The sequence below is a fragment of the Diabrotica virgifera genome, chromosome 1 (genome assembly GCF_917563875.1).
Source record: "Diabrotica virgifera virgifera chromosome 1, PGI_DIABVI_V3a".
Classification (NCBI taxonomy): domain Eukaryota; kingdom Metazoa; phylum Arthropoda; class Insecta; order Coleoptera; family Chrysomelidae; genus Diabrotica; species Diabrotica virgifera.
This window is the reverse complement of record NC_065443.1, coordinates 83,530,442-83,546,526: the sequence shown is the minus strand read 5'-3', so window position 1 is coordinate 83,546,526 and position 16,085 is coordinate 83,530,442. Positions and strand designations below refer to the sequence as shown.

General features: G+C 32.4%; 1 protein-coding gene across 1 annotated transcript in view; it reads right to left on the bottom strand.

The window, feature by feature from the left end:
• Positions 1–1,845: 1,845 nt before the first annotated feature.
• The window catches only part of LOC114329075 (uncharacterized), a 35,003-nt gene continuing 20,763 nt past the window's right edge, over positions 1,846–16,085 (bottom strand). Inside the window, exon 3 of the mRNA XM_028278089.2 lies at positions 1,846–2,148. Within this exon, the coding sequence (XP_028133890.1) occupies positions 1,988–2,148 (161 nt within the window). The 3' untranslated portion in view covers positions 1,846–1,987. The remainder of the gene's footprint in view (positions 2,149–16,085) is intronic.

Below are 16,085 nucleotides of genomic sequence, written 5' to 3'. Positions count from 1 at the left end.
AATAAATACATCAATGACGTATTTCCTTTGATCTCGGCGTTTCTGCAATAATACAGTTTTGCAGTGGTCAAAAAATTTTTAAACGTTTTTTTTTGTTTTTTTCCTAAAATTATTTTTTTGCATGGAAAAAAGTTTTTTTTAGGTTTTTTGGATCACTCCAAACAGAAAAGGTATTTAGTGACTTTTCTCTAAAAATGATAGTTTTTGACATATAAGCGATTAAAAATTGAAAAATTGCGAAATCGGCCATTTTTAACCCACAAAAACTATGTGAAAAACGGAAAATTTGAATGTTGCCAAGGTAAGTAGATATTCTTTACACATCAATTGATGAAATCCCGAAGAGTTTTTTGCAATACAATATTCAAAACTCCTTTGTTTTTTAATTGCTAATCAAGCGTGCGCGACAGTATTTTCCACCGTTGCATGTGTATACAGTATGGTGCAAATGAAAGGAATAAATTCTTTTTTTCGTAAACCGGCGACTTTAAGGAAAAATCCCTTAAAAATAAAAATCCCGATTTTTATTTTTAAGTTATGATATTGTGGCATATATGCGTCTGTATGGCATACTAGTGACGTCATCCATCTGGACGTGATGACGTAATCGACGATTTTTTTGAATGAGAATAGGGGTCGTGTGCTAGCTCATTTGAAAGGTTCTTCAATTCTCTATTCAGTAATATATACATTTACATAATTATTTATACAGGGTGTCCAAAAATTGTTTATTAAATTAAATTATTTGACAAAAAAGAAGAATGTATGTAATTTATTTAATTCAAAATACATTTTACTGCTTTCAAATATAAGAAAACAAAGTTAATTTCACAAATAAACATTGCTTTTCGCTTAAATTAAAAGTTCAAACTTCCAAGAGGCAGGTGGCTGGCGGGAGCTGGCTTGAACACTGAATTTAATCGAAAAGCAATGTTTATTTGTGAAATATACTTTTTTTAGTTTACGGGTAACAGTAAAATGTATTTTGAATTAAAGAAATTACATGCATTCTTCTTTTTTTTCAAATAATTTAATTAAAACCTTTTTTTGGACACCCTGTATAAATAATTATGTAAATGTTTATATTACTGAATAGAGAATTGAAGAACCTTTCAAATGAGCTAGCACACGACTCCTATTCTCATTTAAAAAAATCATCGATTACGTCATCACGTCCAGATGGATAACGTCACTAGTATACCATATATGCCACAATATCATAACTTAAAAATAAAAATCGACTTGTTTCGGGATTTTTCCTTAAAGTCGCCGGTTTACGAAAAAACGAATTTATTCCTTTCATTTGCACCATACTGTATACACATGCAACGGTGGAAAATAGTGTCGCGCACGCTTGATTAGCAATTAAAAAACAAAGGAGTTTTAAATATTGTATTGCAAAAAACTCTTCGGGATTTGATCAATCGATTTTAAAGAATATCTACCTACCTTGGTAACATTCAAATTTGCAGTTTTTAACATAGTTTTTGAGGATTAAAAATGGCCGATTTCGCAATTTTTCAATTTTTAATCGCTTATATGTCAAAAACTATCATTTTTAGAGAAAAGTCACTAAAGACCTTTTCTGTTTGGAATGATCCAAAAAACCTAAAAAAACTTTTTTCCATGCAAAAAAAATAATTTTAGGAAAAAAACAAAAAAAAACGTTTAAAAATTTTTTGACCACCTTTTGGTCCTGGCAACATGCAAATTTGTCAAAAGTAAGATTGTGCAAAAAATCTGAATCAGAATATTTTTCCTAGCGGATGCGCAGTGGCTTTCTGGACTATGCCTCTAAACGAGGTTATACCAGAATAAAGAGAAAGGTAAAAGGAAACAAAAATCTTAAAAAGTGTTTCTCTAATTTAATTCTAATATAGTTTATAATTATACTATATAAAACAATTTTATGATATTAACTTTTTTAAGTACAAGGTATTTTGGTAATTAATAAATATAAAATAATTAATGATGCAAATTATTATTACTAAGGTCCATTCCGTGAATGAACCGGCGCAGCTTGATATCGTGGTGAAATAGGCTTATCCAAAATGCAGAGTTTCAAAATAACGTAGAACAATCCACCTATAATCATCTGACCAATTGCCACTAATATGACAATAACGTATGATGGTATAGCCGCTGCCCCTAAAATTTTAAAAAATCTTGTTAATGCTACGGTTTTCTGCTGTTATTAAAATAAAATGGAAAAAATATCTTCTTTATTCTACGGAAAAAGAAAACTATTTGGGCGCTCCATGTACTAGTCAGTGGCTCTAATAAGAAGCACAATAAAAACAGATACCTAATATAGCACTGTTCATTTTGAACGAGTTACATTAGAAGCCTACAGAACATAATCTCTGATGATTTCTAATAAGAATGAAACTATACTAAAAGCCACAGTTAGAATACAGTGCAAGTAGCATGGAGCAACGTATTTCTTACGGTAGAACGGCCGACCACGTTGCCGGTTTGCCCCAAGCGGCGCATCAGGACCGGTGATTTCTCAGTCTATCGCTAAACTACCATGTACCATGATACTATGTATAAATAACAAGATAGGATCTTCCCGTAGCGCAAATACGTCCGAGTTCGCGCATCGCATGACGTAACTGGAGACCGGAATTGGAATTCTTGTTGTTAGCTTATAGTCCAGGCTATATCGTCGCCCCCCTTATAGGTAACATATTCAGATTCGATTTTGTTGCACAAACTCACTTAAAAAGAGTTCCTTATAACAAATACACAGAGTGCCGGGAGGTGCCGCGTTCGGAAAATTGTTTGAACAACTTTTTTAAACAAATTCAAAAAATCAATTTTTTCACTTCGTATAATTTTTTTAGATTCTGGATTCTAGATTTTTTTGGGTCATTAGGAGCCAAAAAGGTTTCTTGTAATTTTTCTCTAAAATTGACTCTTGTTGAGTTATATACTCGATTTAAAATTTGAAAAACGCGAAAATGGCCATTTTCAAGGCTTAATAACTCGGTTAAAAATTATTATTGTGAAAGTCAAAAAGTGACTGGATCAAAGTTGAAAGCCCCCTACAGGATCCTGAAGAAATTTTGTCATTATTTTATTACTGAGCTGTTATTTTTAATTACTAACCATGAGCGCCAAGTGAGGCGGCTGTCAATGTGAGTGCAAGTGAGATGCACCATTAGACGGCCGGAATGGTGCATCTCTTTCGCACTCACTATTGACGGCCGCTTATATGCAGTTAGCACTCATTGGCTGCGTTCACCAGAAATAATCGGTTTAAGTTTCAACTGAACAGCTGTGTTTCAGCGCTTTAAAACTACGTTCAGTCTGGTGAATGGTATTTTTCCGTTTGACACTTTCATAGTTGGTTTTGTTTTGTGTTCTCTATGGAGACCTGTAAGAAGGAGTGGAAACGCAATGCATCGTTTGTGGGCTAACTTTTCAACCTCTAATTCAACTTTCAGCAATCGCCGCTAGAGGCGCAAGTGTTCGAATAGGTGCTACAAATACATTAGCTCTTATGGACTTATTTATTATTTAACTCATTTTATTATTGTTTTTAGCGTAATTAGACATTAATTTATTGGTGGATTGTAGCTGAATATGTTTTATGCCAAAAATAAATTATTTTAACCTTATAACATATCGACGTGTGGTAAAAAGTGTATTCTTTTTATACCATTGTAGATGGAGATGTGACATCAAAATTAAATTTGTCATTACTTTAATATGTAGGACAGCTTATTTTGAAGCGGAAATATTTTGTCACATTATCTAACTGCCACATTTATATACCAATGGTATTTCAACCGCAAATTAATTTGTTAATATCTTTGTAACTGATATCAAAAAGTTTGTTAGTTGAAAAAATTTAACTTAACTGTAGGTAATTGTTTTTAAAAAGTTATTTAACTAATTTATAATAATATCAAAATTTAAAATGCTTTTTCTTTTGAACACTTCATATCTATATTCTGAAAGCTTATCTATCAGATGTTTAAATTTAGTTAATAAAAATATATGTAAATTAACTACAGACGACAGTCTGACTTTTATAAAATTAATGTTAATTTTTGTGAAATATTTTGTCTCAAAAAATGCATTGTTTCGACAGAAAATCTTTCAAGATCCTCCTACTATTATCACTATAATTTTCAGATTAAAATAAAAACCAATAATAAGTAATACACAAATTTTATTTACACCGAAGGAAATAACATACAAACGAATAGGTATAATCCATGAACGTTATAAATAACATAAAGACAAATCTTTATAAAAAGTCTTTATTAACTTCCTTAAGTTCCCTTTTGAATTTTTTATCGGAACCATAACTCGATATAAATCCCGGTACGAAGCAAGTTCTTTTAGTGTAAGCTTTCTTGGCACTCATATTTAAATAATATTAACCACCAAAACCAGTAATCTTATATTAACTACGAATAATTAATTATTTTCGAAGTTTTCACATTCACTCCAATGCAAAACTAGCATCTATGCCTACGCCACCGCCGCCCTAGCGAGAAACCAAGCAAACAGGCAAAATCGTGTACAAAAATTTCAAGGTCGTCCTATCTCGATTCCTCTCCTCTGTGTAGGTCTCCATAGTGTTCTCGCATGTTTTATGAATTATGAACTTAACCTAAAACGAGATTCGTTGTTTTTGTTTATTTTTATATCGTGCTATCGTTCAACCATAACTTGGGCAACACAAATTTAATTCAAAAATGGATAATATAATACTACCTTGTTGTTTGATAATGAAATGAACAAGAAATAATTGTTGGTGCTGCTGGCTGTGCTGAACTTGGCAGAACCATAGCCACCTTTACTTTACGTTAAGTAAAGGTGGCTATTGCAGAACCATTGCACAGCACACCCCCGAACCATTGGATAATGATGAAGTATTCCCACCATAAATAAATAATAATTTTCACGAGAAATATGAATTATGTTGAAAATATTGTTCCTCAATACACAGATTTACAATTTCGTGAGCGTATACAATAGGGAACTTGCACAATTTTTTTTATTACATAATAATGTTCAGTTTTGTTTAAAAATGAGATTTCCAAAATTTCACGCTTCAAAAACTCGTAATAACTTAGAAATACGTATTTAAAGTCTTCAGCGGTATAAAATAGTTCAAACGACCCGTGACGTCACATAGTTTTACATTAATAGTTATTATTATGGTTATATTTCGCTGTGTCTAGGTACACGCTAACGTGTACGCAAATAAAAAAGTTAGGTATGTACAAGCGAATTAAACTTCATCAAGCCAGTGACGTTATTATTTAGCGTGCGCAGTGACTGTATATTTTGGTACATGCTATTTTGATATGTTTAACGTGTATTTGATAGAAAAATATTTGTTAAAGGAAGGGAATCAGAACTGTTCAGATGTTTCAAACTTAATTGTAATAAATCAATGTATATATTAAAGTATATATTTAGGTTAGCAAAATAAATACAGTGAAACTTGGATAATTCGAGTCTCAGGGGACCGTTAAAAAAATTCGAATTATCCAAAAATTCGAATTAAAAAATAAATCTACAAAAACAGGGATTACCTACAAAAACCTGCAAATGATAAACATCAGGAGTTGATCATCAAAAAAACAGTATGTAGTTGATCATTTTTATCGCTTGGAGATGTTTTTGTTCCTAATCTTGCCAGAGTTTTGTCATCCTAAAAAAATGGGCTAACAAAATTCGGCCAAAAATACCAACTAAAACATTTACAAGCTATAAAAAGACCGACTTTATTTTTTCCAAAGAGATCCGAAATTTTTAGCTGCTTTTTAGAATTTTTCTTCTCAGTAATGACAAGATATGATCTTCTCAGTAATGACAAGATTCTAAGATATTCAGAAAAGATAGCAGAAAAGTTCGAATTATCCAAAATATAATTCGAATTATTCACGACTTTTTACCATTACTTATATAGGAAATGCTAGGGACCAGAATAAAAATTCGAATTAAAGAAGATTTCGAATTATGGAAGTTCGAACTAAGCAGGTTCCACTGTATTTTTGTTTGACATAACACGTAAAAAATATTGTTAAAATAATTTTTATACGTAAGTTAATTATTATAATCAACTATTCTAAATGGGAAATAAGCCACAATTTAACTAAAAAAATGATTTTATTAACGTTTTGACGTCCAAATCGGATGTCATTGTCAAAATACAAAAATTAGTCAGATTAAATAAATTATTAGAAAAATTTTTTACTAAGCAACACCATTTTTGTTTAATTTAATAATATTTTGTATTTTGACAACGACGTCCGATTTAGACGTCGAAACGTTAATAAAATCATTTTTTGGTTAAATTGTGGCTTAGTTCCCATTTAGAATAGTTGATTACAAAAATGCCACAAGGATAATAGCTTCAGAACAAGTTAATTATTATTGTGAAAGCTTTAGGTCTTCTTTTTATTTTAATCTTTTACGGTAATACATACTATTTCATTTATAACTAAAAAAAATATGTACTTATTAATTTATAGTCTCTTATCTTTTTCGTACTGTTTTAAAATGTTCTTAAACTCATTAAAAGAACTAAATAATTGTCCACACTCCGTAGTTAATTTAAAAACAAACACTAAACAAATAAAAAATAAGGAATCACTGACACTCTAACTTTTTTATTTGCGTACACGGTAACGTATACCTAGACACAACCTTATATTTAGGTATATTCTTCTTCTCCTTCATTAGTTTATTGGCCTCCACCTACTTGGGTATTTGGCAAGCTCATCGTCGTGGAATAAGTCAAAAATATTTATATTCTAATGACATTTATCGTATGTCATTGTAATAATATATACCAGTTTGTTAAAATTGTAGTTTTATACTGTTTTTGAAGGAAAGGAACGAAGGTTTACTATTGAAAATAAAACCATTTTGTAAAAGTACGAATTTTTCTATGGATAGTTCAAACGCTCATAAACACTTGTAACGTCACATAAATGTATTTTCTACTGACGTTTATAACGTCTAATTTAAAATTCTGTTTACTTTATTGGAAAAATGTAAATGTAAAACCAAGTGACGTCACGATGCGTTTTGGACCACCTGTTTTAATTTGAATTTTTAATCGTCTTTAGGGGCCAAACGAAAGACAAACACAACTTTTTTATCTTTGATACATGTTTTAAATTATGTTGTGTTGTGATTTATAACATTTTTTTCGAATTTAAAAATTTATGCAAGTTCCCTATTATGTATCTCCTAAAAGTAAATATTGTAAAAGTAAATATTTTCAAATCAGCGCGCCATTACAATATATTTCTTAAACACGTTCAATATTGAAGCGATGCAAATACTACGTTCAATATGGCGACCGCTTCGTCAACACGTTGAAGTTTAGCCTAAATTGACATGACGTTCACCCGAAAAATCTTCATCGTCATAGTCATTAACATCTTAGTAGATGTGTTGTGGTTCATAATTGGGCTTCAGCAGCTCGGACAGTTTGATTGATAATATTTCTCCACTGGTCGCGGTCATCAGTTACATGTATTGCCTCAGTATACTGTTTGTTGAGAAGTTTTTTAGTAATGTCCGCCCATCGCTGTGGAGATCTTCCACGTTGGCGTTGAGTCTGAGGCCTTCCTTGGACCACCAACCGCTCCATTTTGTGATCACTCCGATGGATATGACCAAAGAACTTTAAAATTCTAGAGTAAACGGTACTGGAGAGACGCTGATCCGGTTTAATTTCATCCAGAACCGAGACATTTGTACGGCGAGCCGTCCATGGAATTCGAAGCAGGCGTCTCCATGTCCACATTTCAAAGGCGTCTATACGTCGTCTATCTGATTCTTTGACTGTCCATGTCTCGCATGCATAGTAAAATATGGAAAAGACCAGAGTTGAAACGAGTCTCTTTTTGTTTGTCATAGTAATGTGACGATCACGCCAGACCCCGTTTAGTTCACTCATTGCTGCTCTTGCTAGTTGAATGCGTCTTCTAATTTCGGGTTCACAACTGCCTGTGTTGTTAACTAGAGCTCCAAGATATATCATAGATGAGACTACCTCGCATCCCGCAATAGTTTGGGTTTCAGGAAACTGTTGTTGGCGATCAATAACCATGATTTTGGTTTTGTTGTAGTTAACCATGAGTCCAAATTTAGCACTTTCTTCCTCGAGTTTTTTTAATAATTCAATAATTTCTTCTGGAGTAGAGGCTAGAAGTGTAGTGTCGTCTGCGAAACGCAAGTTAGATATCTTAACACCACCTAGGTTTACTCCTCCCTCCCAACCATCCAAGACTCTGCGCATTATGAACTCCGAATAGATGTTAAATAATAAGGGAGATAAAACGCATCCTTGGCGTACTCCCTTCTCCAAAGTGCATTTGTCAGACAGGTATCAGTCCATTCGAATATATGCCAGGTTATCTTAGTACAGTTTGCTAATAAGGTGAGTCAAGTGTTTAGGTACACCCATTGTCGTCAATATGTTCCATAGTTTGTCCCATCTAACATTATCAAAGGCCTTTGTATAATCGACGAAACATATAAATATCGGGATCTGGTATTCTCTGGCTTTTTCTATGATGTTTCTTACATTAAGGATTTGTTCTCTAGTACCTCTGCCCTTTACAAATCCAGCCTGCTCAGGTGCTATTTGCCAACTTATGAAGTTTTCTAGACGTCGTTGCAGTATGTAGAGGATCACCTTACTGGCGTGTGATATTAGAGCTAATAGCCTGTAGTTGTTACAATTATTTGTTGAACCTTTCTTATGAAGAGGTATGATTATGGTCTTTCTCCAATCCTCAGGCCAAACGCCTGTGTGCCATATTTCATTACACAATCGATGTAATATTTTCACTCCACATTCCGGAAGATGCTTCAAGACGTCTGCAGTAATGAGATCATATCCTGCTGCTTTGTTTAACTTAAGTCTTTTTAAAGCGAATTCCACCTCGGAAAAAAGTATGTCAGGTTCAGATTCAAAACTAGTGTGGTGTGTCTCTGTTGAAGGAGAATGGAAAGTGGAGGTCTGGCAGTCAGGTACAAACGGGGTGTCCGCCGGCATCTGGTCCGTATTGGCGTATAAAGATTTACAATACGCCCTCCAAACATCAATAACCTTGTCCAAATCCGTCTGTACATTACCTTCATCATCTTTGATAGACCAATATTTCTGTTTGAATTTACGTGTGAGTAGTCTGACTTTATCAAAGAGTTCTTTGGTGTTATTTGTGTCGGCATGTAGTTGAATTTCTCTGCAGATTTTCTCTATATGCTTGTTTTTGTCTCGTCTACAAGCAGCCTGAATAGCTCTCGAAAAATCTTAAACAGTTTCAAAGCGCTGACATAGCGCACTGGTCTGGTGAACGCACCCATTGTTAATAATTAAAAATAACAGCTTAGTAATAAAATAATGACAAAAAGTTCTTCAGGATCTTGTAGGGTGGACTTTTGATTTGGTCACTTTCTAACTTTCATAGTAATAATTTTTAACTGAGTTATTAAGTCTTGAAAATGGCGATTTTCGCGTCTTTCAAATATTAAATCGCGTATAACTCGACAAAAATAAAGTTTAGAGAAAAATCACAAGAGACCTTTTTTGCTTATAATGACCCAAAAAATCTAAGCAAATTGAACGAATTGCAAAAATTAATTTTTTTAACTCTTTTTTAGTAAGTTTGTGCAAAAAAATCGAATAGGAATAATTTACCTAACGGGGGCGACCATACAGCCTGGAGTATACAACCGCGAGCAATTCAAACTAATCGGAAATCATTCGGACATTACGAACGATTACGAACTTGGGTCTGGGTCTCCAGTTACGTCACGACTCCCTTCTCTTCGAGATGCGCAATATATTATCTTGTTATTTATAGTATCATGCCATGCACCTACCACTATGACGACATGAGCAGCATTGCTGCTCTTCACACCGAGAGAACAATTTCTTTTCTCCTAAAACACCGATTTCTTTGAGCAATATTTCTTAAATGTTAACATATCCTATTAACTTAAACATACCGGTTCACATATAAAGAAACGAGTTTTTTAAACACAACTCAATAATTTCTTACAGATAATTTCTTCAATACTAAGAAATGCATTAATGGTTACATTTAATTTTCTTATCCTAAAGTTTTTATTTCTTAAATTGAAAACTACAAATATTTTGCAGTATAAAAAATATAATGTTAAGTTAATCCATATTTATATTTGTGAACAAGAAATTTTCTTGCAATCAAATAAATATTTTAAACCACAAGAAATAATTCTTCAGAAATACCCTCTGTAGTAACTGTGGTTATAAAATAAAAACTTTGTCATTAATGCCGAAATGTTACTTGCAAAGAGATTTTCTCCCACAAAAGAATTGCGCAGATTAACTATTTATGATTTAGTCGTCAGTGTTTGTCAAGATGGCGTGATATGTTCATGTTCATATAGATGGATGTTGGATTTATTGGTGTACTTTAAAAATTAATGGATATTTTAAAGGTACGTACATATATAGGTATTAAATAAAAGTAAATTGAGTAATATAAGATGTAATAATAATATTTTTGCGTATCCGAATGGTTAAAAAGAAACATAATAGTATCTTTATATGCTTTTAGGTATAATGATGGACGACTCTGAAATAAAGGAGCTTATTATTCTAACTGGGAAATATGCCACAATTTAAAGCTGGGACAGAATGATATAATATATACATAGCTTCATACAATAGCTTCAGAACAATATTAAGAAAGGAGTTATTAACCAACTGCGGGGCCTTCCAGAAATGGTAGAACTTCATACATGTAAGTACCTTTTTAAAAATGTGTATACTTATGTATCAACTATAATAGGTTTCTTGAATGTATCGTCTTCTATAAAAATATACAATACAACGCTATATCAAACATGGCGGGTGCAACACTGAGGATTTTTTCTATTAATTTATTTGAGATAAAGAAATCAGTTAGTCTAAAAGAAATATATGTTTATGGCTAAGAAATGTTATTGCCGAAAACCGTGAATTAGTTAATATGTATTAAATGACTTAGATGTAAACTAATAATACTTTCCCGTAATAAAATTTCTTAATGATTAGGTATGCTGTCTCTTTTAGATTATAAAATTTAAGAAAATTACATATTATTATGTCTGCTTCAATGTTTTACATTGGTTGTATTTTCCCTCTTGTTTTAGCTAAACAATGTTTATTGTGTGACTTAATATTATACAGATAAATAATTAATATTTCATTAACAAAAAGAAAAAATAAACAAAGATGTGTAGGTTAAATAATGCCATGTTTGAACTAAATATGATTGATTATTATTAGTATTAGTAGTTCTTATGTGGGGCCGTGTATTTGTTTTTTTTTGTATTTCCTAAATTTGTCAAAATAAATATCTATATGTGTATAAAAAAATATTATTAAAGTAAGTTTACTCTTTCTACATAACGATTTTGTTTTAGTGAATTGCTGATATACAAAGTGCTATTAACAAAAGAAAGAAAATTTGAGGAAGTTGGATTTGCATCTCCATCCTTTTATTGTTGTGTAGAAGCCAGTGGTTTAAGAGTGGAGAAAATATTTGTATGTAATAATACCGTTTTATATCTTGTTTTATTAATAAATAATGATTTTACCTTAACACAATGATTTATTTCGCCGTATGTAATATCACTTTATTTTCAAGAAATATTAACTTAACTCTAAATATACGTTTATCTCTGCGAAATATATTTCTTAACATTAAATAAATTAATTATTAATAGTAAAATAATAATATTCCTTACTAAGAAATATTATTGCTCAGAAAGAATAGTTTGTTAATGTGTAGAAAATATATTTTTATGACTAATAAAATTAATTAACATAAAGTGTAATTTCTTTCTGATAAATGGGTTTGAAGTTTGCCAGAAAGCGATAGTTCAATCATGTTTAAGATATATTTCTTTGGCTATAGTAGAATTTACTTGAAATATTTTAGAAAATTATATCTTACATACAAAGATATATTTCTTAGGCAATATGCCAAGTCGATCTTTCTTAAATATTAATAAAGTTTCTTTATGTCAAGATTTTTTTTCTCTCGGTGCATAAGACCAACACCAACACTGCATACTAACTGTGGCTTCTACTTTAGTAAGATTGTTTATGGAACTCTCTGAACAAATTGAAATATAATACACCTCTTCATCTCGTTTCACGACGACATTCTTTTGTGTTAGTTTTACTCTTATCTGAGTATCGAGACCTACTCTTCGTTGATGCTAGACGAGTAGTGAGATACAAATTTTAGATCTCCCCCTTTAGTCTTCTTTTATCCAACATTCGTATGGTTTGCAAGTAATATAAACCACGAAGGCGTAACCAGAAAATAGGTTTCATTAAAAGTTATTTCTTCGGAAATAAAACTTTGAATTGTTGTAAGCAGATGTTGTTACGGCATCCATATCTATTTGTTAGTCGTGATTCGATACTAGTAGGCTTGGTTTATTTTAGTTTGTTTAGAGATATCCATATATACATTCTCTGATGATTTCTAATAAGAATGTCAGTGGCGTAGCGTAGTGGGGGCGGCAGGGGCGGCTCGCCCCGGGCGGCACTTTTTAGGGGGCGGCAAAATTTAACAATAAATAATAAAAATATTTTGTAAATATTTGAACCATTTTATTTATATTTTTATCGCAACTACAAATTCGTACCGATTGAAAGGAGCACGGAATTTTTCATTACTTATTTTGTGACGAATTCGAGGAATTCCTTTTCTTTGAATGATATTTTGTAGCGACTGGCAAGAACGTCTATACTGACTTGTGGAAATTCCCCGTTTATGACTAAACATCAGCACAACTTTTTTCGGCACTTTAGAACGTTGCTATTCTTTTTTCCTCATCGACACATCGTTGGCAAGTGATAGCAGCTACAGGCAAAAGAAGGATTCAAGACAAGCGGTGGAGTGCAACAGGCGATGCCGTAAATGTGAGATGGCATAATTACAAAGACATTCTCGTCACTTTGGAAAAACTGACAGAGGCAGGTGAAAGCTTAAACACTAGGACAGATGCAGGTGCTTTACTATAGTTTCGATGCAGTAATTTTCCTTTCTTTGTTTTTTTGGGCCTCTGGCAACCGATGCTACGTGAAGTGAATGATGCACAAAAATATTTACAAACAAGGGGACTTGACATAAGATTGTGCGCTCAGAAATAAATGCTTTGCAGATCATATTGACAGAGAAAAGAGAGGAATGGGCAAATGGCGCTGTAGGTTATGCAAAAATATGTGTGAAGAACTTGGAATTTCCATAAAACCTCGGAGGCGCATAACAAGAAAGCATATTTTTGATGACAGAACTAGAGGTGCTAACTTGTCTTGTGAAAATGAGTTGAGACGAAAGCTGGTTTGTTCGTTAGATAGAGTTATTGTAGAAATTCGTGAAGCTTTTAACAGCTACAGAATTTAACGGATAAGTTTGTTTATCTAACGCCAGCTATATTATTAGATCCAGACAACACTGAATGTAATCTAGACTACACATCTGACGAAATTGACGAGCAGGGTTTCAAGCTGGAAAAACTTCGACTTCGGACTTTCGTTGCTGCTATAGGCAAAGGAATTGATTAATGTAGACTCGCTTGAATTATTTAAGTTTATTGTTAAATCCAAGCTGGAAGATACTCTGCCCAATGTTATAATAATGTTCCGAATATTTTTCACAGTTGCTATAAGCAATGCCAGCTGTGAGAGAAGTTTTTCAAAATTGAAATTGATTAAAATGATTTAAGATCGACAATAAGTACTCTAAGACTAACTAATTTGGCTATTTTGTCTATTGTGCAAGAGGTGTGCGATGCGATAGACATTGACGGTGCAATAACAGACTTTGCTCTTAAAAAAAGTAGACGTATAAATTTTTAATTGAAGACGAAAGTTTTGTTTTTAATTCTAACAAATATTCATATTACTTTTCAATAAAAATAAAAATATAACATTATAGTATCGTTCTAGTTCTAATTAAAAATTGATTTTATTTAATTTTGTCGATCGTCAATCCAACCTGTATAATGTAAAATAATGATAACTGTTCTCGCCGAAAAGTTCTCTATATTGAATGTATGTAATGTATACCTAGTACACAATAAGTTAAAATACCTAAATAAGAGGGCGGCAAAATTGTCTTCCGCCCCGGGCGGCCGACACTCACGTTACGCCACTGAGAATGATACTAGTAAGATTGTTTATGGAATTCTCTAAACAAATTGAAATACGTATAATACACCTCCTGATTTCGTTTCACGACGACATTCTTTTGTACCTATTAATTTTACTCCTATCTGAGTATCGAGACCTACTTTTCGTTGGAATTTTGCCACCTTTGATAGACGAGTTGTGAGATGCAAATTTTAGATCTCCTCTTTAGTATTCTTTCATCCAAAATTCTTATGGTTTGCAAGTACAGTGGAACCTCGACAACTCGGATTAATCGGGACCGCGGCCTATCCGGGTTATCGAAAATCCGGGTTAGCCGGAGAATATGGTAAAAATTAATAAAATACGGTATATGTACTTACAGATAAACTCCGTTAGAATTGAAATAACATGAAATATATTCACAGTATGTACCTACACATCTAAATTTCTAAAAACACACAAACACAAACCTAAGCAAACGGAAGCGAACAATACAATACTGTATTCATACAGTCACAATCGGAACGATGTTTTGTTATTATGTATTAAGAACAGTGAAAACTAAGACCATTGATTAAAAAAGAATTTTTTAAATAGTCTTTCTTAAACAATGCTAACACAGTTTGAAATAAAAAATAAAGGAATTCTACAGACAGGTGCCTGTTGTTTCTGCCGGCCGCATGTGCCAGGAGACATTTTTACTATCGCTTAGTTCAAATTACACAAATACACATTATCTCTCAAATATTATATTACATACATACATTTTTATTGTTGAAATGTTTATCTGATAATTAACTATTTTTATGGGAAATAAGCCACAATTAAATTGAAAAAATAATTGTATTAACATTTCGACACCCAGATCGGGTGTCGTTGTCAAAATACAAAATATGTACTGAAAATCAAAATGTTTATCTGATGAAAATCGGTCCGGGTTAGCCGGACTTCCGGGTTATCGGGGGCCGACTTATCGGGGTTCCACTGTAATAGAAATCACGAAGATGTAACCAGAAAATAGGTCTCATTAAAAGTTTATTTCTTCAGAAATAAAACTATGAATAATAGCGGTGGCACCCAAAATCTCGACAGTAAAAAATGCCGACAGCCAAAATCCCGACGGCCAAAGTCCCGACACGCCAGAATCCCGACACGCCGAAATCCCGACATATCAAAATCTAGACATGCCAAAATCCCGACATGCCACAATTCTCGCATAAGTAAAAATCCCGACCACTACATTTTGAATATTTATTGTTTCCTTTTCAAATGCAGTACCAAATCATATACAGTTTATAGTATGGTGCAAATGTCTGGAATAAATTAATTATTTCGGAAGCCAGTGACTTAAGGAAAAATCCTGAAACAGGTCGATTTTTAATTTTAAATTATGATTTTTGCCATCCATCTGGGAGTGATGACGCAATCGATGATTTTTTAAATGAGAATAGGATTCGTGTGCTAACTCATTTGAAAGGTTATTCAACTCTCTATTCAATAGTATAAACATTGACATAATTATTTATACAGGGTGTCCTAGAAAAATTATTTTGAATTAAATTATGAATATATGTAATTTATTTAATTCGAAATACATTATATTGCTGTCAGAAAACAGAAAAAAATTTATTTCATAAATAAACATTGCTTTTCGCTTAAATTCAATGTTCAAACTGCCAACAGGCAGATGAGTGGCAGTTTGAACATTGAAATTGGGAGAAAAGCAATGTTTATTTATCAAAAAAAAAATCTGTTTTCTGACAGCAGTAGAGTGTATTTTGAATTAAATAAATTACATACATTCTTCTTTTTGTATCAATTAATTTAATTCAATAAAAAAAATTTCTTGGACCCCCTGTATAAATAATTACGTTAACGTTTATATTACTGAATAGAGAACTGAATAACCTTTCAAATG